The following is a 23,569-nucleotide window of genomic DNA, read 5'->3' on the forward strand; positions in this document are numbered from 1 at the left end:
TGACCACCCTTCAAATCCCCCCACCAACCCTCTCTCTGATTCTGATGGTAATAAGTTTACTTTGTGAGTTATTACCTGAGTAGAATGGGTCGCATAGCTGTAAGCTTGCATTTGGAAAATGGTGGATTTGACCCCACCCCCTGAAGAAGATTTTATTTATTTTCCATTTTCACATCAGGCAAAAACTGGAGCTGTATCTTAACTAGGGTCACAGCATATACCTTTCTAATGAAAAAATTTTCTCATCCTTGCTTCCCCAAAAGCCTTCTATGCATTAGTGCAACGTAAAACTACTAGCAATAGAAAATTAACCCATTTGTGTCATATGACGAGTTGTGGATGTGCACAGTGTTCTGGCGCATGAATCAAATTATTAGCTCAGCTCACAATGATGCAGTGTCTCACTTATCATTGTATAGATTCCCTTTGCATTATAATTTCAAACAATACACTCTGTAGGGAACTAGAGGCATGCACTGTTGGTAAACAATGCTGTCTGTATTTCTGTGTGACACTAGGATTCTTTAATAACAGTTTATTTTCATTGGTATTCAGTATTCATTATGCAGCAGAATTGGTAGACGAGAGATTGAAACCGCTTGTAGACATTGTTTTAGATGGCGATTATGGCAATAATGATGTTTTGGAAAATGAATCAGAGTTCGAAGATAGTGACAGCAACAGTGAAAGTCACTGAAGTGAGCAGATTATTGAAGAAAGTGAGAGTGAAAGTGCCGCACCAGGTTTTTTCAAACGTGCGCAGCCGGTGACACTTAAGAACCGTAGTGATTGGAAATTGAAGAAAAAAGACGATAATCCTGATACACATCCATTTCATGGATACAGCGGTGTTTCAGAAATACTTACTCCACCCACCGTCCGAAATTGAGATATTTTTAGAGTACGCAGACCTGCTCTTTTTGAAATTACTTCAAATGAAACGTTTGTACCACAGCCAGCAGTCACTCAAGGAATGAAGAATGGGTAAGTCATAACCTTCAGTGGTATGAATACAAAATTTGAGTGAATTATCTGCATTAGTTTTACTTTTATGCACGTTTTTGTGTGGCAGGTATGCTCAAACTACAGGCATGCAAATTAAATCTGATTCCACAGTCAACAATGTGGCCATTTATTGTGACTTGAGTGGATTAATATTATTAGTAATATTGAGAGTGAGTGGGTCAGATATGATTCCTATGATATTTTCCCGTTGCCTCTCAGAATTTAGAAGCAAATGCACCGTTTCTGCAGAAAGTGGACCAGCTGGGTGTAAGGTGTCAGGACAAAATACTGGACTCACCTCATACCCAAGTTTCTTGAGGAAGAGTCGCAGCAACGGAGGCTCGTCTCCAAAGAACTTGGTCAGTTTCTTCACTCTCGTCGGATTTGTCAGTGATGGGAGGTTGGCATCACGATCTCCTCCCATGACTGTGTTAAGCCCACGGGGTACAGACTGGGATCTATTTGCCATTGTCTGAGCCCGAAGTGCCGAGATCTCTCCACGGATGTTCTCCATCTCCTGCAATCCCAGAAATCACATTTTAACATTACAAAACCACTCTACATAATTAGTCCTAGCTTCTACATATATCAAGCTTTTTATTCTGTGCCTTTGAGATCTGCTGACCTTTGCAGACATCAGAGATAGGTAACCTTGACATGCTGAATATGCGTTTTGTTGAAACATCGTAAGCTTAAAACCCTATTGGTTCATGGCCTACAAATCTGAAAAACTTCTCGCATGAGCATAATGAGCATAACATACATTTGTTGAGAAATTCTTGGGTCAAAAGGCAACAACTGGTGTCCAAGAAAGCAGTTTCCCCAAACTGTCAGACATACAAAACTGGAAGAATATCCATGAAAAATGGGAAGAAAACAAGGGGTAATCCAGGGGTAATCCAGGAAGGAAGAAGTACCAGATTTTAGGCTCAGGATAGGACACAACTCCCTTGCTGTGCATTAATTGGTATGTAAGAGTGCAGAGTGTGCCCACTTTGCCAGGTCCCTGACTGCAAAGCATTGAGACCGGCGGTCGTCATTTTGAACAATTACTATGAGCTACGTTGTTGTTATGCGGTGTACGCTGTGTATGTCCATAACACAATAAATATGAATTTCAGACCATTCATTCCCTATCTCAATATAATTGGCTGTGGATCCACTATCGACTGTTTCAATTTGACACAAAAGGTTTGTTTTCTCATTTATATGGCTGTTAGCTGCAGTAAATATTTAATCAAAGAAACCTACACAAATACAAATTACCCAGAATACATTGAGAATTTTTTAATAGAATTTAAATCATAGATAGCTGTCATATCAATTCTGTTTACATCCATCTAATTCAGGACTTTATGTTTTAGAGTTCATTCTAAACACAGAATCAAAGAGAACATATCTTTCCAAATAATGTATTAAGATAAAATTAATATAATTTTAGAGAATAATAAATTGTCACTGTCAGGAAGAAATCTCTTATGTGTAAAACATAAAATTTTACAGGAGAGATAGAAAGAGCTTTCATTTTTAACAGAAGTAGTTAATGACTAAATTATGAACATTTATTGCTTGTTATTATATAATGTTGATATTTGTTACAAAATTAATATAGTTTTGTTAGATGTTGCACTTAGATTTCTTTTATTTGATTACATTGTTTATTATTTGGAATGATTTCTGAATTAATAATTTAGATTATTATAATACAAAGAATAATCTATATATATAAAATAAGAGTTTTGTCTGTACATTGCTCAAAATTTGAAAAGGATGGTATTTCTGTATCAGTCATGTCCATAGTAACAAGGAAATGCATTTTTAAATTTTCCGTAATTTCTGTCTGTCTGTCTGTCTGTCTGTCTGTATGTATGTACACGCATCACAAGAAAACCGCTGAAGAGAATTTAATGAAAATCGGTATGTAAAGTCCGGGAATAAGTCGCTACAATCTAGGCCATAAATAATTTTTTTCACGTTGAGAGAAATGGTAGTTTAGGGGAAGGCCTAAAATTTAATTCTCAAATATGTATATTATTAATGGTCCTATCTTAATGAAAACCGGTATGTAAAGTTCTAAAATAAGTTGTTACAATATAAACTATAAATAATCTTATTCACTCTGAAAGAAATGGTAGTTTAGCGGAAGGCCTAAAATTTTATTCGCAAATATTTGTTATTAGTGGTCCTATCTTAATTAAAATAGGTATGCAAAGTCGGCAAATAAGTCGCTACAATCTACGCCATAAATAATCTTATTCATGCTGAGCGAAATGGTAGTTTAGGGGAAGGCCCAAAATTTAATTCTCGAATATTTGTGTTATTAGTTATCTTAATGACAATTACTATATAAATAAAGTTACATAGTATTAAATTCCCGATCATTTATGTCTTATACATTTTGACCGTACCGGCTATGATAACGGAGATGTTCATGAATATGGATTTTTGTTGCTAAGATCATATCAGAGAAAATGGGTAAACAGAATTTTAATGAAAATCGGTATGTAAAGTCGGGGAATAAGAAACTACAGTCTACTCTGTAATTAATTGTATAAGACGGCCTTATATTACAGAGTCGAAAGAAAATTGAATGTGAAGGCCTACAATACAGAAAACTCATAACATTGATCAACAATAATATTACATTGACCATTGTTTGTTGCAATTGCTTTGTGTCTCTGTTGCCATTCATCTCCGATAGATGGGATTACTGCTGTATACCGAGACTTTTTAAAATTTGCTCTACGTCGCGCTGACACACATATGACTCATGGCGACGATGGGATACGAAAGGGCTAGAAATGGGAAGGAAGCAGCCCCTACGTTAATTACGTTACAGCCCCAGCACTTTTCTGGTGTGAAAATTGGAGACCATGGAAAACCATCTTCAGGGCAGTCGACAGTGGAGTTCGAACCCACTACCTTCCGGATCCAAGCTCACATCTATGCGCCCCTAACCGCACAGCCAACTCACCCGGTCGCACCGAGTATAACAGCCTGCCTCAAAATTGGCGGGAAGTAGCTGGGGAGTTAGATAAATTTCTGATACTACTGATACGTAACAAACTGGTTCATCATAGCATTCGAGCTATTCAATTCCTATTCTGAGGTACTGATTGAAATGAGCAGTATGCATATTTAACGGAATAATGGCAGAGAAGTGTTCACGGCTGTCTGCTGTCTGGTCATTGCAGCACTGGGACTTTGGACTGTTAGATCAGCACCATAGTACTGTTCGTTAGAAGTGAGAAATTTAATTTGATCGAGTATTTTATATAACATTGCTTTTAATCACTACATTCCTTCTGACGACTTCAGGTAGGTAAACCACAAAGACAGTCTTTCTGAGAATCCCGTAGCAAAGCACGGGTACATCAGCTAGTGGTACCATATAGTGCATAAATGCATGATATATATCTCACACACACACACACACTCTCTCTCTCTCTCTGGTTACGCTCAACTATCCCTAGTAGTATGGTACACATACGGCATGACCAAATAGATAAAAGAGGTGGAGGAGTAGCCTTGTACTGTAGAGATGATATTAAATGTAAAATCGTATGCACATCTGCCCACTGTGCCGACCCGAGACCCGAGTTCATTTTTGCCGAGATCACTGTGACAACAGTTAAAGCCCTAATAGGAGTTGTTTACCGGGCGAGTTGGCCGTGCGCGTAGAGGCGCGTAGCTGTGAGCTTGCATCCGGGAGATAGTAGGTTCGAATCCCACTATCGGCAGCCCTGAAGATGGTTTTCCGTGGTTTCCCATTTTCACACCAGGCAAATGCTGGGGCTGTACCTTAATTAAGGCCATGGCCGCTTCCTTACAACTCCTAGGCCCTTCCTGTCCCATCGTCGCCATAAGACCTATCTGTGTCGGTGCGACGTAAAGCCCCTAGCAAAAAAAAAATAGGAGTTGTTTATCGGCCACCACGGGTAGGTCACCTCTCAGACATTGAAGACATCCTGCAGAGACTATCACCTGCTTATGAACATATTTTAATATTTGGAGACTTCAATACTAATTTACTGGAACAGGTTGGAGATACAAAGCAACTCTTTAGTATTTTCCAGACGTGTGACATGACAATATTCCACTAAAACCGACAAATCATACATCCCCTCCCTCCCCTCAAGGCTCCTAGTATCAAAATCCACCGGATCCACCGGATCCATTTACCTGCATTTTAGACACATTTAACAAAAAGGCCAGAATAAGCCATTATCTTGAGTAACACAGCTTTAATATTAAAATTTGAAATTAGCCATTTAACATAAACATTTTAAAATATAAAAGTCAGATTTAATATAGTTTTTGAAGTACTTAAGAAATAAAGTTGAGGAAATTTTAGATGTGGTATTATTTGATGCTAAAATTAAGATTTAGCAGATTCCGAAACAAAGAAATGAAAGATTTGAAAATACAGGTACCTGTGAAAGAGGTGTTACCACCTGTGTAATATAACAATCAATTTTAATACTGGTAATAATTAACAGTTACTAATTTAAATTAATTCAGCTATCTGAAAACAATATTTTATTACCACCTTATAAAGGAAGGTGTCTTGATTACAATACACTTCAGGAATCATTATCAAAATTAAACTTAGTTTTTTTTTTACACTTTTCTTGCATTTACACTACATCTGTGCCTATTTCTTCCTCATAAACTACTATGTGTATGTTCAATTTGAAGTCCTAGATCTTCCTTTTCTATGAAACAGAATAAAAGTGAAGCAACTCATTTTTCCTCCATTCTTCACTTCTGAATAATTTTGATGCATTGTGTACTTTGGCAGGTTTCAGGAGAACACCTTTTTCTGAAGTATGTGCTCTAATGTGTGTCATTCACATGGAAGAAAAGGCTTCAGCAGTGCAATATGTGGAGTAGCAGTAATCAGACTCACAGCACATGCTGGGAAGTTATGGGATGCACTGATTGGCTGACAAGGATTTGACAGACTTTAACACTAAAAATGTTGGATTTGGTGGACACAAACTCAGCCTCATATTTGACTACGTACATGTATTTTAATGGGATATTACGGGTTTTGAATAACCATGGTTACAATGAATTCTTTCAGGTAGAAACGGTCTGTAGAGATGTATAACTCTATTTTGTTAAAAAAAAATGGATTTGGGAGCTTTTGATACTAGGCATCTCACTTGTGCAGTATAATGTTTTGCTTCTTTTATGTTAGCATGAATTCATGTAATAATGTTTGGTAACAGGTAGAATATTTTCTGGAATAGCAACTGTAACTTTGAAATGTCACATAGGATGTTTTGGTCAGATTGTAGAGCATGGTCTGGGCTTTCCAGTAGTACCAAAATCTCACTTTGACCCATTGTTGCGCATAGGAGGTTCTTTTCTGGCAGTGACGGAATATAGTTACCAGTGGCTTCTCAATTACAACATTGGTGAGTGTGAACTAAACCTTTTGGTAGGTGTAAAATGCTAAAATACAATAATACATACCTGTATCATGAGGTGCTGTGTTCTCATCTCTGAAGACAAATGTGCCACACTTCGTGCTAAGGTAACCACGTGAGACTCCAGTCTCTGGAAGCGTTTGTTTATCCCCTGTAAAGAAAGAAACTTCATTAAATGATCAATTCCTGCCTTGGATGATGCTAGTGATGGTGATGATTAAAAGATATTTATTTATAAAAAACTAATAGCCTTAGACAGGGTTATTAGGCTGTGTATATGTTATAACGGCCGAGGGGATTTGTCGTGCTAACCATACGACACCTCGTAATCTGCAGGCCTTCGGGCTGAGCAGCGGTAGGTTGGTAGGCCAAGGCCCTTCAAGGGCTGTAGTGCCATGGGGTTTGTTTTGGTTTTTTTATATGTTGTGTTTCATGCCGGTCATGCCATTTGGGCTTGTCAGTTGGACTGGCACGCCTTTTGAAGATGCTACTTAGTAGTGATAGATTGTCTCTTCATCCCTCCCCTGAAGGGGGATGTGGGCCTCCTAGATTGTCACTCCATCTCTCAGGCCAGGAGATTTGTTACGGTGAAGGAGATGTGCGGAGATGGTGAGAGGATTGGCGGCCTTGTTGGTCTATACTAGGATCTGCCCTGGCATTCGTCTTAGTGCAGGAGAATGGAAAACCATGGAAAATCATTCTCAGGACAGCCGACGGTGGGGACCAGCACATCCCTGTCTCCTGAATACAGAGGCGCAGAGCCGTGGCCACTCCTCCTCTATCGTAATCTACAAGCTCGCATATCAAACACATCTCAGCCACACCAACAACAATAAACATAACATCACTGCACAGCTACAAATGAGAAAGGAGCCACTGCTTTGAACCCAATGTCACTCAAATTTTATGGACGTCACAGGACAACGTGATTTGATTTTAACATAAGGCAACACACACAGCAGAGCTGAACATATTTTAGCCTAATTTTATCCATACGTCTGGCACCTTTTTAAAATTGGAAAGTGTTTTATTCTATGTACATACATGAAGACAAAATCTTTTACTTATACAATTTTACAAGCAAACCATATCATTTAAACTCCAGGAACAGCAGCTGAGTGTATAACTGTGTAAATAAGACTTGAACACAGGAGTCAGCCGATGAATTGAACAACAAGCAAGACACGAACGTTCATGTGCATGAAATGCTCCCATATATTGTATTCATCTTGTACATATTTTTATACGTTAGTTTTAAGTAGAGATGTGTTTTATCAACTAATTTTAAGACATTAAACATACTATTTTAGACATACGATACATTGTTGTACATAGTGACATATATGCCAGTTCACGTTACGACATGCCCCATTTGGATTTGACCTAATGTTTATTATCGTATGGCATTTCTTTGACATAGCTTCATCACATAGATATATATGTATGGTTCAGCTGAAGATGACCTTATGTAAAGGGTCGAAACCGGTCCTGTAGCATAATAAGTGCAATAAACAAGTATTGATAGGTGGAAATCCTCTTCTATTTCTAATTGTGCACTCCTCCTCTAGTCGGTTGACCGGTCGGAGTGCAGAGCTGTTGGACCACGGACCAGGTGTGACCACTTGTGGGCATTCTGCATCCACCGACCTAGATTGTCTAACAATCTCGCAGAGTTAGCAAATAAGGTTTGCGAACCTGCTAAAGGAGAAATTATTCTATATTATAAAAAAATTGTCCTTGTCAAGGTATAATGCTGATTAAAGCCTTCACAGCTACAGATTTAAATCTCAGCAACCTCAATAGAAAACAAGAGTCAAGGAAAAGCTCCACGATAACTTCTTGACAATGTAGACTAAAGAATATCTTCTTGAACCCAGAAAATTCTAAGAGGTGCAGCGTCCAAGTGGGAGAGCTGACAAGTTTTAGGGTAAGAGATGTGTTTCATCTACATGAATATATGTGACTCAGACACATGTGGCAAAGCATCTGTGATGTGTAGCAGAAGAGATGGAAAGGTATGAATCTGATGCTTCCCTTGGCAAATGGGACTGTCATTTCTCATCTGGTGCTGCAACTGGTTGTCGCCCTGGAGACTGACCAGGGTAGGGAGGATGATGTTAAGACCTAAAGTGCTACAACGTGAACTAATCCAGCTATGCTGGACATTGCTACGGCACCTGATGTAAAAGGGGTGTTCTCGTGTAAGTCTATATTAATGGGTTCCTTTTGGTCTAGTAAAGTGAAAAACTGTCTAGAGTGAAAGCAATTGAAGTATGTATATCAATTTATTATCACCATTATGTGAAGTGATCAACATGGATATGTGTGTTGGTGATGTTACTTTATAAACAATTCTTGAATACACATGAGCCACAGACAATAGCTAGTCTTATATACTACTGCATCTTAAGTTTGTGCAATAGCTGCACAGTGGTGCACTATAGTGGATTGCTTGCACCTCAGGCTGGTGCCATGCTGGTTCTTCACCCACCGCAACAAGAGGAAATTGTGCAGATACAGGGTAAGCAGAACTATGGTCTCTGTTGTGAAGAGACATTAAATGCTAGTGGCAGAAGGTGAAAATGTTGCAGTTTGAGCAATGTGCAAACCTCAAGTTCTGCCAATAATTAGGCAAATAATGAAACTGGAATCACCTATATTGCCACAACTACAATAAAACATACTTCAAGGCAAGGTGATGCTTTAATTATTTTTTGACTTGCTGGGAACTGTGCACATGGAGTTCATCTCATAAAAAACTAAAAACTAAAAGGGAATTCTTCACCATCAACATAGCCCATAAACATCCAGAACCATATAGAAAGACCTGAGTGTGAAAACAACAACGCCCCTGCACGTTGCCCTGTGCTTGTCCAAGAGGAACTGGCAAGACAACATGTCACTGTTTTGCCACCCCTCCATGCTCACCTGATCTTGTACCATGCGATTTCTTTCACCATTCCTGCTTGAAAGCACTGCTACATGGACATACATTTCATTTTACTGAGGAGATCATCACAGACACAAGAACAGCTGTACAGGACCTTTTTGCCATATCTTTCAGGAGTGTTTCCAACAGCTACACCAACGTTGATAGATGTGCATAATGGTCTAGGATGACTACTTTGAGGGATGACTTGTAGCTGTAATTCTGCAAGGCTGCCTCCGTTTTAGGCATCAGCCCAAGACATCATGACTGGAATTCTATGAGCTGAACAACTATTCCATACAGAAAGAGTCCGCACAGTGTTCACCAAATTATCCCTGATGTCAGGAGAATCTGACATGCTACAGAGAAGGTGATTTACCATAATAATTTTTGTGAAATTAACTTTATTATAAAGTTTTGATACTCTCATTATTTACAGACCTTAATATCCTTAACTTTCTTGCGTTCCTCTTGGCGCCTTTTCTCTCGAGTCGGACGGCTGCTCACAGAGCTTGGCAAGGACGACATGCTACCATACAGTCGACGCTTGTTGATGCGAGGATCTGAAGGTTGATATCGACCTCCATACTTCTTCACTCCAAGTAACTTGAGAACCTGCAGCAAAAGGTACAAACTTAAGTAATCTGAATTCATTTCAAGCATTGTATTCCTTTACTACTACTACTACCACTACCACTACCACTACCACTACTACTACTACTACTACTAATCTGGAACATTTCGCACCAATGAATCCAAGAAATATATAAAGTTATGACAGAGATCAGGACAACACAAGATATAATACAAGACAGAACAACTTTATAGAAGATCGATACAAAACTTCAGGGGTTTCCAAAACAAGGAGAGGAAAAAAATAACATCTAAACGGAAGAGAAGAGGAAACAGCAAAGTGAAAGAATGAAGAGTGATTGGATAGGAAGGAAAGCAGCAGGGAGATAAATGAAATGAAATATGGCTTTTAGTGCTGTGAGTGTCCGAGGACAAGTTCGGCTCGCCAGGTGCAGGTCTTTTGATTTGATTCCCCGTAGGCGACCTGCGCATCATGATGAGAATGAAATGTTGATGAAGACAACACATACACCCAGCCCTCGTTCCAACAAAATTAACCAATGATGGTTAAAATTCCCAACCCTACCGGGAATCAAACCCGGGACCCCTATGACCAAAGGCCAGCACGCTAACCATTTAGCCATGGAGGCGGATAGCATGGAGATAAATGCATAGGGCTGCTTTATGTGGTACTTAGATAGCCAAATTTTATGATGATGATGATCTACCCTTTAAGCCCGTTTCCTTGATATGTGGTCAGGAAATGAGGCGAAATGAAATGATATGACATATTTTATGGGATGATGCCCTTCCTGACTCCAACCTCAGTTGAGGAGCCAACAAAGATGAAACGAATGATGGTAAATGAAATTGGGTAAGCAGGTGAAAGGAATCGGCTGTGGCCTATGAATAGGAGCTATCCTGACATTTGCCTGGAAGTGAAAATTGGAAAACACAGAAAACCATGCTCTGGACTTTCGACAGTAGGGTTTGAACCCATGTATCTCCCGAATGCACAGCTTGGCTCCATAGCTGTAGCGCATTAAGATGGAAGGCCACTCTGCTCGGTGATGATGACGAATATTATTATAATTAGATATGATTATCTATAATTATCAACAAAGGTTACAACATTTTACATTGATTGTTCTGCAAACATTCACGTTAACTCCATTTTAGATAGAAATAATGCTCATCCAGAAGTTTTGGCACAAATTCTCTGCTGCCTGCCTTCATACCCTACATTAAGCCTACTGTACAAAAAGTAAATATGTTCAACAACTTACACAATGGAACAGAAAACTAAAAAATATTGGGAAAAGAGATGATGAATTTTTGTTCTATATATAGAAAATCCAGGAGGGAATAATTCTTTCTTACCTCAGAGTACATATTCTCCAGTCCCTCAAGCTGTTTGCGGATAGCATGAGCATCAGTGGTGTCTATTGTAGTGCTGAGATCATCATCGCTCGAATTGTTCTCTGTGTTTCCATCTAGCATAGAGTCGAGACCTGTTGTTGTAGATGTTAAATCCGTAGTGTCAAGTCCAAAGACTGAGGCACCTGTAAGTTAAAGCATTTATGATGATACAAGTATCCTGTGTTACCTTTCTAAGAATGATGTTGGTCATCTTCTGGGGGTCAGTTCAAAAATGTCAAATTACCCATGATTCAAGAGAGGCTTATTCATAAAGCTAAGAAGTGCAAAATGTACATACCATATTTACTTGTGTATAACTCACACTTTTTTCCTCTGAAAATTAGAGCTTAAAATCAGGGTGCAAAGAATATGCAACAAGTTGGAAAATAAAAATGAAAACACTTTAAGGAACTAAATCCTCACAATTTTGTATAATACAAGGTGCATCTAAAAAGTTTGGTGGATGATATCTTGACACAAAGAAAACAGACGTTAGTGGAAAAGCCTTCTACGAAGATGAAATGCTGTCGTAGTAGCAAAAGGAAGTCATCCTATACAGTATTAGTTACAACGCTGGCATCTTTGGAATGAACGGAAAGGGTTGTCCAAAGACTTTTGGCTGCATAGTGTACATGGTGTTGAGGTCTAGAGAAGCATATGACTTTAATATAAGATAACTGTTCCTTTTTGCCAGTCTCTTATCTCACCCATTCTTCCCCTCTTTATCATCATGGATAAGTTTTCCTATTTCCCATATATCGGAGTTGCTGTATTGTGGCTGTCTGGTGCACTGTCAAAGGATCATCATCATCATGTTATACCTTATCCGGTCTGAATGTTGGCAGTAATCAGGCCTATTGTAGTATTGCTCACAGATCTTTGGAACATCTCAGCAGATGACAGTTAAAACCAATGACCGAGGTTTTTTTTTTTGCTATTTGCTTTACGTTGCATCGACACAGATAGGTCTTATGGCAATGATGGGATAGGAAATGCCTAGGAATGGGTAGGAAGCGGTCGTAGCCTTAATTAAGGTATGGCCCCATCATTTGCCTGGAGTGAAAATGATAAACCATGGAAAACCATCTTCAGGGCTGCCGGCAGTAGGATTTGAACCCACTATCTCCCAGATGCAAGCTCACAGCTGTCAGTTGTTCAGTTGTTCAGGTACTCCCTGTTGATTTGGATGGCTAGGTGAAGACCAGCCAAAGGTTCCGTGAATATCTCCCGGGAGTAAATATTGAGTGGATATGCCTGATGTCTCTCTGTATTTCTACTAACTCTGTCTCTTGGTCTTTGATCTGCATGTAAGATAATCTTCTACACCCATATCCATGTTTCCCTTCTATTTTGCCTTTTATGATCAATAATTTTTTTTTTTTTTTTAGAAGTAAAGCAGTCAATCACCTTTTTTGTTTCTGTGCAGAAGTATAAGGCACTAGCTTTTAATGGATTAATGAATAATGTCAAACCTGCATTTTAAGACCCTCATCCTTGTGTTGCTCTATATTGACTGTATAGTATAAGAAATTATAAAAATACAATGTCTATTTATGTCTTAATTCTTAAAGTTTCTTTCAGACATATTTTATTTCTATATTTTCTTATAATGTCAAACCTAACAACAGAAATGCATATGGAAGTAAAAACAGACAAGGAAAAAACTCCAATTATTGCAAATGGACTAAGTTACAATCAATGTAAATGGGACCTGAATAAGAACAGTGATTATAAGTGACTGTGATGAGAAAGTGTACTATAAAGAACCATATCTGCTCTGATGTTGCTGTATCCGGACGAGGGGAATAGATGATCAATTTAAATAACGTATTCGAAATATCAAACATCATAATTCACACTTTAGCAAGGCAAAATGCCAGAATATGGCCTGTGAACAAATTGAGATCAGATATTGTTCCAAGCCCCTAATATTTAAGAAGTGAAGAAGTGCACTTACTGAGTGATTGTTTGTTCTTTTCACTGTTCTTCTTACTGTTCATCATGTGTAGCAGTTGGCGGTGTTGTTTATCTGGTACCTTACTGGAGCTGCGACCACCCCAGCCTCGCCCACCTGCTGAACTGTGCCCACCTCCGCCGCTTCGAGAATGGTGGGATTTATTGATCACCCCTCCTTGAGATGTTTTACGACCATCATCGAGGCTGTACTCCAGCTTGCTTCCGTATGGCAGACTGCAAGAATATAAAGACGACATTACTTCTTAATATGCATAATAGTATGTAAAATAGTGGTGGTAGTAGTAGTAGTAGTAGTAGTAGTAGTAGTAGTAGTAGTAGTAGTAGTAGTAGTAGTAGTAGTAGAAAATCTGTACTATAAATAGAAGTGTCATAGTGTCTCGATTGTTTCTTCAAGACAGGCTGGAAAACCACTGGACTGATTGAGCTGAAGTTTAATAAGAATGTAGCATGAAATCCTGATTACACGTGATAAATTTCATTTTCGAGCCTGTATTTTAATTACTGCGTTGACAGGGTAAAAGTTCCTTTTGGGTATCATTGTAAGTATCTGGGTGTTAATATAAGGAAAGATTTTCATTGGGGTAATCACATAAATGGGATTGTAAATAAAGGATACAGATCTATGCACATGGTTATGAGGGTGTTTAGGGGTTGTAGCAAGGATGTAAAGGAGAGGGCTTATAAGTCTCTGGTAAGACCCCAACTAGAGTATGGTTCCAGTGTACGGGACCCTCACCAGGATTACTTGATTGAAGAACTGGAAAAAATCCAAAGAAAAGCAGCTCGATTTGTTCTGGGAGATTTCCGACAAAAGAGTAGTGTTACAAAAATGTTGCAAGTTTGGGCTGGGAAGAACTGGGGGAAAGGAGACGACCTGCTCGACTGGGTCATATGTTGAAATAATAACAGTAAGTTATTTACTAGACCACCTAATAAATAACTTACTGTTATTATTTCAATCAAATATCACCAATACGGACCAAAAATGATATTTATTACATGTAGTGAGTCATATGTTCTGAGCTGTCAGCGGAGAAATGGTGTGGAATGACATTAGTAGACGAATAAGTTTGAGTGGTGTCTTTAAAAGTAGGAAAGATCACAATATGAAGATAAACTTGGAATACAAGAGGACAAATTGGGGCAAATATTCATTTATAGGAAGGGGAGTTAGGGATTGGAATAACTTACCAAGGGAGATGTTCAATAAATTTCCAATGTCATTGAAATAATTTAAAAAAAGGCTAGGAAAACAACAGATTGGGAATCTGCCACCTGGGCGACTGCGCTAAATACTGCAGATCAGTATAGATTGATTAATTGATTGATTGATTGATTGATTGATTGATTGATTGATTGATTGATTGATTGATTGATTGATAAGTATTAACTTGTGAAATCCTTACCGGTACATCAAATGTTCCACATTTACCATACTGTGAATTGTCTTTATTGTTGAGACTACATTAAAATATATTAATGAGACATGTTTTGTCCTGCTTTCAAGACAGCTTCAGTTACAAACAAGAACCTTTAAAAATAGAGTAAGGTTATAGAAATCATTAGATAAAAAACAGTCTTTGCGTTCATGGACTGCACAGATTTAATGCAACATAAGTAGCTTTATAAAATGAATTGATCATGCTGATGTTGATAACACAACATTGTAAAACTTAATGCACACGTTATTTCTTGTATACGCAGACTGTGCAGAGTTAATTTCACACTTTAAGTAGCTATGAGTCAAAGACAGGTGGACTTTTGTTGAATTGCACAAATTGATGATAGCTGACATTATTGACAATATGGGCCTAAAAAAGAAAAAATGGAAATAAACCAAATGAATAAGTAAAATGTGAAGCATTAAGTGTGTGCCCATCTGGTCACTCACCACTTCTCGTGTTCCACGCCATCTGATTCACATCGAGTGTTGGAGCTGACCGAGCGCTGTAGTAGAAGGTCGTTCAGAATTGACTTGGAGGAAAGGTTGTAAATAGTTTGAAGCGGGAGGAGAGGTGTGAAGTTGTAATATGTTATTTTGGCACCTCATAGTAAAGAATTTATTTATTATCTCATTGATGAGTATATTAACTTCCTCCAAGACTTCATTGAGGTTATGTGCTGGGTTACATTTTAAAATCAATATTTATAAGAAAATTCAAAAATATTCAGTAGATCGCCTTTCTTGCTTAGTAATCTTTCACAGGTTGAAAGTCTGAGTCATGCAAGGAATACTTGCATGTTGGTATATTTCACCATTTGAAGCTAGTGGGGGATTTCAAAAGGGGTATGTCCCAATTTTTGGCCTACATGAGCTAAAACAGTAGGAAAATGGTTGGCCCTATCACAAAATGAAGTGCACCATGTGGCCTTGAGACTAAATTTTCTACAAGAAATGTCCTATGCATTTTTTTCGTAACTCATGGTTTTCAAGAAAATTCAATTTTCGTGTGTTTTTGGCTGTGGCCATCTTCACTAATGAATCAGTTTGAATCGTGCGCCAGGAAGTAACAAAATACCTCATTTTATCGAAAACAAACATTTTCCCTGCAATTCTGATTGCACCATCATTCTTAACAAATAGAGCATCCCTGATTTTTTTGTTGGTCTAGTTATGATACACCTTGCATAAACATTTTTAAAAAATTATAACCTCAGTCAATGGAGGAAAACTTTCTCAGTCTTTCAGAATAAAAGTTTGGTAATCAGTTTGTGTTTAAATTAAATGGAGCAGCCATCCTTAACATCAAGTAACTATTCTTATTTTTCCTCCTCCTTTTCATTTCTTCCCTTCAATGTCAGGAGAACAATTTTATTCCTTCTTCCACAAATGAAAGTTACACAAAAATTTTATGCTATATTTTGTTGAACCAGCTGAATTTCTTACCTTGATCCATGCTTATATCGAGCAGAGCTTCTTGGAGAAGTGGTTGGACTCGATCCACCTCCTGGACTCAGGGGAGGTAGAGGAGGCGTGAGGGACGAGATGCTCTCGCTCAGAGTCGAGTTAGCTCCAGGCGCTACTCCCTGGTTGCTCAGGCCGTGAAGTTTTGGGTCGAGGATCTGACGCAGTTCCGATTCTACTATGTCCACCCACTCTGAATCGTTGGCTAAAGCATGAAAGAACAACAACTGTAGGATACATATTTGTAACAGAATTTTAAAAAAATATTAGAGAATTGTCTCACTGATGAGGTTCCATTCAAATACAAAGGTGGATGGTAAGAACATCATAGTTCACTACAAATTTCACTTTAAATTTTTTGAGTTGAAATAAAAAAATGTCTTAATTTACTTATTATACCCCATTCTCTTGAGTATGCTATTCATCTTGGACCTCATTTTGAAAAGCTAATAGTGAAGTATTATTCACTATTCTGTTAATTTAATATAAGACAACCGAGCTCGATAGCTGCAGTCGCTTAAGTGCAACCAGTATCCAGTAATCGGGGGACAGTGGGTTCGAGCCGCACTGTCGGCAGCCCTGAAGATGGTTTTCCGTGGTTTCCCATTTTCATATCAGTCAAATACCGGGGCTGTACCTCAATTAAGGCCACGGCTGCTTCCTTCCAATTCCTAGGCCTTTCCCATCCCATCATCGCTGTAAGACATATCTGTCGGTGCGACATAAAGCAAATAGCAAAAAAAAAAAAAAAAAAAAAAAATATATATAAGACATGGTCAAAAGTTTTTCATTTGAGGGCGTTGCGGCAGTGGACATGCAACGTAGCAAGACTCCGATGCAGGAATACAAGTGCGGACATGCAGGCAAAGGGATTAGTGTGGCAGTTGTGTCGTGCTTTAAATGCGGCAAAGTGAACTACGGCTACATTATTACCAAATGCATCCAAACAGATCTAACATGCTGTTATTCTGTTCTTGGCTGCCAAAGGACAAACACCGGTGAACTTCCATTGGAGAATAAAGACTGTGTATGGGGCAGCATGTTTGTCGAAAATCACCATTGTGGAATGGCGCACTTAGTTCCGTGTGGATCGCATTTCGACACAAGACGCCGGTTGATCTGGGAGGCCAGTCTCATCCATTACGGACAACAACAGGCGGGCAGCGGATGAGGCTATGAGGTTCTATAGTCCTGATCTCTCCCCATGCCTTCGGTCACCTCAAAAAGGCCTTGAAGCGTCGACGCTTCCTTTCGGACGAGGATGTGCGGCAGGCGGTTATGGACTTCTTCACGTAACAGGACACTGTTTTACCATATAGGTATCTTTGACTTGGTACCTCGGTGGGATGAGTACCTCAGTGCTCATGGGGATTTTGCCTGGTTGGCATCCTGATTCAGAACTGTACGGCCGTCGAGCGGAAATTGTTTGATTGGCCCTTGTAATATTATAAGATCACATGCATAGGTATATAAATAAACAATCAGTCATCATTGATCTGCATTTGGGACTGTTGCCCAGGTGGCGGATTCCCTATCAGTTGTTTACCTAATGTTGTCTTCAATCATTTCAAAGAATTTGGAACTTTATCAAACATTTCTCTTGATAAATTATTTCAATCCATTATTCCCATAAATGAATATTTGCCCCAATTTGTCCTCTTGAGTTACAATTTTATCTTCACACGTGACCTGTTGCGTGGAAAAGTACCGAAAGTCGCCAATGGAAATTTTACAGCAGAACAAATAAGGGTTAAAATTTTTTCAGATGATTCTGAGAGTATTTAGGGGTTGTAGACAGGATGTAAAGAAGAGGGCGTGTAAGTCTCTGGTACGATCAAAACTTGCAAGTCTACTGTGAACCAGTGGTCTCTTCACATACAAGTTGCAATTTTGTCTCTGGCCACCTGATGGTAGAGAGAGTACGGAGAAGGACTGGGCAGCATTATTCACATATTCACGCTGCATTCTCCAAGAGAATATCATTTGTAGGTGGCTGCATCAGCTATGAGGCACGAATAGAGCTTGTCATCATTGATGGAGGTTCTCTGAATGCTCATGGATACAGAACTTAGACGAGGTGTTAATAGAGTGTGTAATCCCTTTGCTCCACTTCATGCTGATACATGACAATTCCCATCTCTGTGTCACCTATTGCATATATGAACAATGACTTGGCCAGCACATAGCCCAGACGTTAATCCCTTTGAGCACCTATGGAATATCATCATCATCAGTGATATGCTTGGGCAAAATATCTTGAGTCAACATTTTTACACCCTTAAGGAAATGAGGAAGAGTGGATTCGTATCCCCCGAAACAATCAAGGACCTTGTGCATAGCATGTGGCAACATACCGAGTCTGTCGACATCATCAGGCGTGGAAACATGCAATACTAGTGTGAAGAAAGTGGTCAGGTAAAGGAGAAGGAATGCGGAGTTGCAAGACAGCGAATTAAGAGAAGCCAGCGTCGCTTTACTTCTTCTTCTTCTTCTTCTTCTTCTTCTTCGTCTTCTTCGTCTTCTTCTTCGTCTTAGTCTCTTTCTGCAACCCTTATCTAGGAACTCCTGGGTTGGGCAGTGAATCATTGACTCACATCCTCTTCTGACAACTTCCTGGAGATGGAAGTGATATGGGGGTCGCTTCTGTGGTACTCCTTAGCTCTTTGTTCTGATCTACTTCGATGCTTCATATAAACTATAATTATAATGGGCTTGCCACACCCAAACGAATTTTATACCTATTTTGAAAGCAACTACAAATAAGCTCTTTTACTGGCTTGCTAGGCCTAACTTAAATGAGGATTTTCTTTTGGGCTTTACTCCCTTTAGCCTTTGAGGATTCCTGATCATCTCATAAGGCAGTAGGTTCCATCTGTACTACCCCCAGAGGAATGGTTTGCCTCCTCAACCAGCTCCACCGTACCGAATCATATTCTCCGCTTTTGCTGCCATTGAGGTCTTCACTCATTACCCTGACCTGGGACCCTTTACCAGAGATCCACCATCCAGAAGATGAAGATGGACAAGTTAACAAATGAGGAGGTGAGGAAAGAAACCGAAATAAAGACATCCCTATTAGACCAAATCAGCACATCCAGACTACGGTGGTATGGGCATGTGATGAAGATGGAGCCTACAAGAACAGCCAGAATAAATCTGGAAGGACAGGTGGAGGGGAAAAAACCTGCAGGAGGACCTAAAACCCGATGGGTGGACATGATCAAGGTTGATCTACAGTAGTTACCAGAGGATGGACAGTGGATGATGAGTATAACTTCTGTGTTTGACAGACTGAACAGCTTTTAAGTTACATTTAACCGAGTCAACACTGGAAACTATGGCTTCCTTCTTAACAAAATATTTCAATGAGACAACCCTTAACCTAGAGAGCAAACACTACCTCCTGGATTTCTATTTATAGGGTTGATGCACAAGTTCTTTTGGGTTGGCAACAATGTGGCATGAAGGGATTGCTTATCGTTATTCTGTTGTTTTAACTGAGTTTTGGAGTTTGTGTGTTGTGAAACACAGGTTTTCTTGACTGTGAACGTATTATTTGTGTATACTTCAGACAAACGGATATGGAATGTCAAGTTGAGAAAAGTGAGCATTTCAGACACATTTTACTCTTTGAGTTTCACCGAGGATCCAGTGCAGCAGGAGCTGCAAGAACAATTTGTGAAGTGTACAGGTATGAAGCGATTTCTGAAATAATAGCACAAAAATGGTTTTCTCCACTTTCGAGCAAGACGGTTTGACTTGTCTGATGATCCACATTCTGGAAGACCTTCAGATTTTGGTGAAAATCATTTGAATGAGTTGCTTCATGAGAATCCTCGTCAAACAACGCGGGAAATGGCACAAGATTTTTAATGTGATCAATCAACTATTGTACGCTATTTGCATTCAATGGGTAAGGTACAGAAATTGGGTATATGGGAACCACATGTGCTAAGTGACAGTAACAAAAATCATTGAGTAAACATCTGTTTTTCATCGTTTGCCCAGCACCGGTTGGCTTGTGATAGGCACGAAGCATTACTTTCGAACATTGTCACCGGTGACGAAAAATGGTGCCTGTATGTCAGCATGAAGAAGAGGAAAGAGTGGCTCAGCCCATCAAAAGAAAAAAACAACTCCATGTGCCAAGGATAGTGGCTATCGACAGAAAATCATGTTGTGTGTTTGGTGGAACAAAGATGGCATTCTTCACCATGAACTTCTTCCGAAAAACATAATGACCTCTGCTGTGCATAGTGACCAGCTAAGATGGCTTGCCGGTGCTATTGACAACAAAAGACAAAGACAACAACTAGTCTTATTGCTCTTTAATACCGTTCGTCCACATACAGCGCAATTGAGCAAAGGTGTGATTGCTGAACTTGGCTGGGAACATCTTCCTCATCCTCCGTATTGCCCTCACCTTGTCCCCTCAGGATTTCCATCTTTCCTTCTCTCTTTCTAACCACATTCAGCGGCAAGTGTTTCCTGACGAAGCTTCTCTTGACCAATGGCTAACAGATTTTTTTCCATTCAAAACCAAAACAGTTCTAGAGGAGAGGCATTTAACTGCTACCTGAACATTGGCAGAAGGTCACAGAGAGTGGAGGTGAATACATCACTGAGTGATTGTGATTGTGAGTTACAGTGCGTGACAGTGACAGTAATATAAAATGTAAGATGTGGTGGTGGTGATTATTGTTTTAAGAGGAAGTACAACTGGGCAACCATCCTCTAAAATGTAAGAACTATACAAACTTATGCATCGGCCCAATAATTATATTCAGTGAAATTGCAAGAAACTGTCATTTTCTCAGCAATCAATTTTTAAATTAGAAATTGTTGCATCACTCAATTTTACATTAACTGAGCTACGAGTTGCAGCTGTGGTGCGATTTAATTCAATGTTTTTGTCTTTATCGTCTTGTAGAAATGTACCTGTAAAACTCTTTCAATGAAGGAGAAAATGAAAGTGACAGAGAAACACAAGAAAGAAAAGGTAATCCCTCTATAGGAAGATAAACTACTGCCAAGATGGACAATTTTGAAAGGAACAGTCATGTTCACTAATAGACAGACTCTACTGCAATTACATTCAAACTATTACACTTACCTGTGGCCAGACCTGCATACACACCATCTCTTCTACTGCTGCCAACACCACCTACTTGTGGTGGGGAGTCTGATGACTCTGTGCTGGTATCGAGTCTCTCGTGACTGACATCGCTTCTCTTTGATGCACCCAGTTGATGGCCGCTACTGTACACGGTACTACCTCTTCCTGAATCTTGTCCAGAACTTCTCTGCGTTGCCTTCTCGTAGTCTGAACTCTGGCCGGATGACTGCTGCTGTTGCCCGCCACGGAATCCCTTTCCACTACCGCCAACCGTATCGCTTCTTGCACCGTTTAACACAAATCCCCCTTCGTCATCATCGTCCTCGTCATCCAACCGCGACTGTGAACCACGCCGACTTTGATTTCCCCCTCCCCCTCCAAAATTCTGGGCCAGTTTCTTAACATAATTACTCCCATCACCACCCTGTCTTTCATGAGAAAGTCCCTGCGGATCTACTTCAGTTCTTTCTTGTTGATACTGTGCACCATTCTGTCTCATTATCATGTACGTACCAGCCTGATCTAACATGTTAGGAGTGCTGCCAAAGTTCTGAGGTAATCTTGTATTATTGGTACCAGTTTTACCCCCCTGTCTCTGCTGACCCCCACAATAATAGGTACTGTCCTGCTGCGTGTATTCCCTACTAAACTCGCCATTCCTGCTCTGTTGATCCTGTGAGGGCACCATCCTTGCAGTAGCATACACATTTTGTTCCCTACCACTTCTCCTGATGCCATCCTGCTCCTGGCCTCTTGCAGGAAGTCCTGGAGAAGGCTGGAAGCCCTGCGGTCCTTGGTAATTAGTACCCATTACTTCACTGCCATAGTTTCTCGAAGGTCCTATCACTTGTTGATGAGGCGGAGGTCCTCCTCCGAGCAACCGTTGTCGTTGTGCCATCTCGTACTCGCTAGGACCAGCCGCACTTGCTTGTTGAGCGTTACTCACATCTTCTTTACGAGATGTTAGCTTCCGAGGACTGCCCGTTGCTTTACTTGCACTCTCCGAGGTATTGTTCAAGGCAGGAGTGCTGCTACTTTGGTTGTCACTTGATTTTGTTCCATCTGAAATGCCATTCTCCATGGCAGACTCTTTGGATGGTTTCCCATTTCCAAAGCGACTTGAGATCATGTCTTTTATAGTGTGATATGTTCGAGAGGGAAATGCCTTGTTTTTGTCCACATCTTTGGAAACCCCATCTTTTGCTTGTCCCTCAATGGGCTGTTGAAGGGAATCCTCTTCTCCAACCTCACCAGCAGGTATAGGACGCTCCCCATCTTTGGGGTCTCCCGTTGCTACTTGTCTTTGGAGCTGCTGTTGAAGTTGGCGCTGTTGCTGCTGTTGCGACTGTGGATGCTGCTGCGATTGCAGCTGCTGCTGTTGTGACGGTTGATGCTGCTGCTGTTGCTGCGAAGAAGACTGATAATGTTGAGATCCTGCCCAAGTTCTAGGAACTGCTCCAGTGGATACTCCGCTAGAAGTACTGGCATGATGCCTGCAAAAAGGCCCACAAATTTTTAAAAGAACTTACATTTCTTATTTTATTTCATACATAAATACAGTAAACAAACACAAACACACACATATATATCTGTTTTCACTGGAGACCATTATACCTTTCAGCTTTCCACCTGCAAGTGTGCCTGAATTAACTATATGTCTCCAAAATCCACTATTTGCAACTAGCTCTGTGACACTGGTTAATTCCATACCTCTTGAAAATCCACAGCCTGTTTCCAGTCATTCGAGCGGTTCAGGAATGTAATGAATGAAGTCCCCATCTAGTGGTGAGGATAGGAATTGTGCTGGCTGCCAAAGCCTGTCGCACTCCTCTGGGGCAAGGTTTAATGAATGACGGACAAAATGAAATGGTATTGGGGAGTGTTGCTGGAATGAAATATGACTGGTAAAACTGGAGTACCTGGAGAAAAACCTGTCCTGTCTCCACTTTGTTCAACATAAATCTCACATGGATTGACCAGGATTTGAACCACGGAACCCAGTGGTGAGAGGCCGGCACACTGCTGCCTGAGACACAGAGGATCACAAGTTCCATACCTGTTATTAATCATTAAAAACAGAGTCCAAACATTATTTCTTCCATCTCCTGCCTCTCTTACCATCCATGCCTGAATCCATAATTTATATAGGTATCCTGTTCTCCTTCATTTGCCTCACATGATTCCACCATAAAAGCAGATTTATGCTTACA

At 39.9% G+C, this 23,569-nt stretch overlaps 1 protein-coding gene across 1 annotated transcript in view; it reads right to left on the bottom strand.

Annotated features, from left to right (window-relative positions):
* Window positions 1-23,569, bottom strand: part of LOC136883115 (hornerin) — a 137,665-nt gene that overhangs the window by 14,502 nt on the left and 99,594 nt on the right. The window contains exons 6-12 of the mRNA XM_068229598.1: window positions 21,357-22,852; window positions 16,226-16,448; window positions 13,319-13,551; window positions 11,323-11,504; window positions 9,811-9,984; window positions 6,487-6,591; window positions 1,304-1,522 (exon numbers count right to left, since the gene is read on the bottom strand). Of these exons, the coding sequence (XP_068085699.1) occupies window positions 1,304-1,522; window positions 6,487-6,591; window positions 9,811-9,984; window positions 11,323-11,504; window positions 13,319-13,551; window positions 16,226-16,448; window positions 21,357-22,852 (2,632 nt within the window). The remainder of the gene's footprint in view (window positions 1-1,303; window positions 1,523-6,486; window positions 6,592-9,810; window positions 9,985-11,322; window positions 11,505-13,318; window positions 13,552-16,225; window positions 16,449-21,356; window positions 22,853-23,569) is intronic.

This window comes from Anabrus simplex, chromosome 11 (assembly GCF_040414725.1).
Source record: "Anabrus simplex isolate iqAnaSimp1 chromosome 11, ASM4041472v1, whole genome shotgun sequence".
Lineage (NCBI taxonomy): Eukaryota > Metazoa > Arthropoda > Insecta > Orthoptera > Tettigoniidae > Anabrus > Anabrus simplex.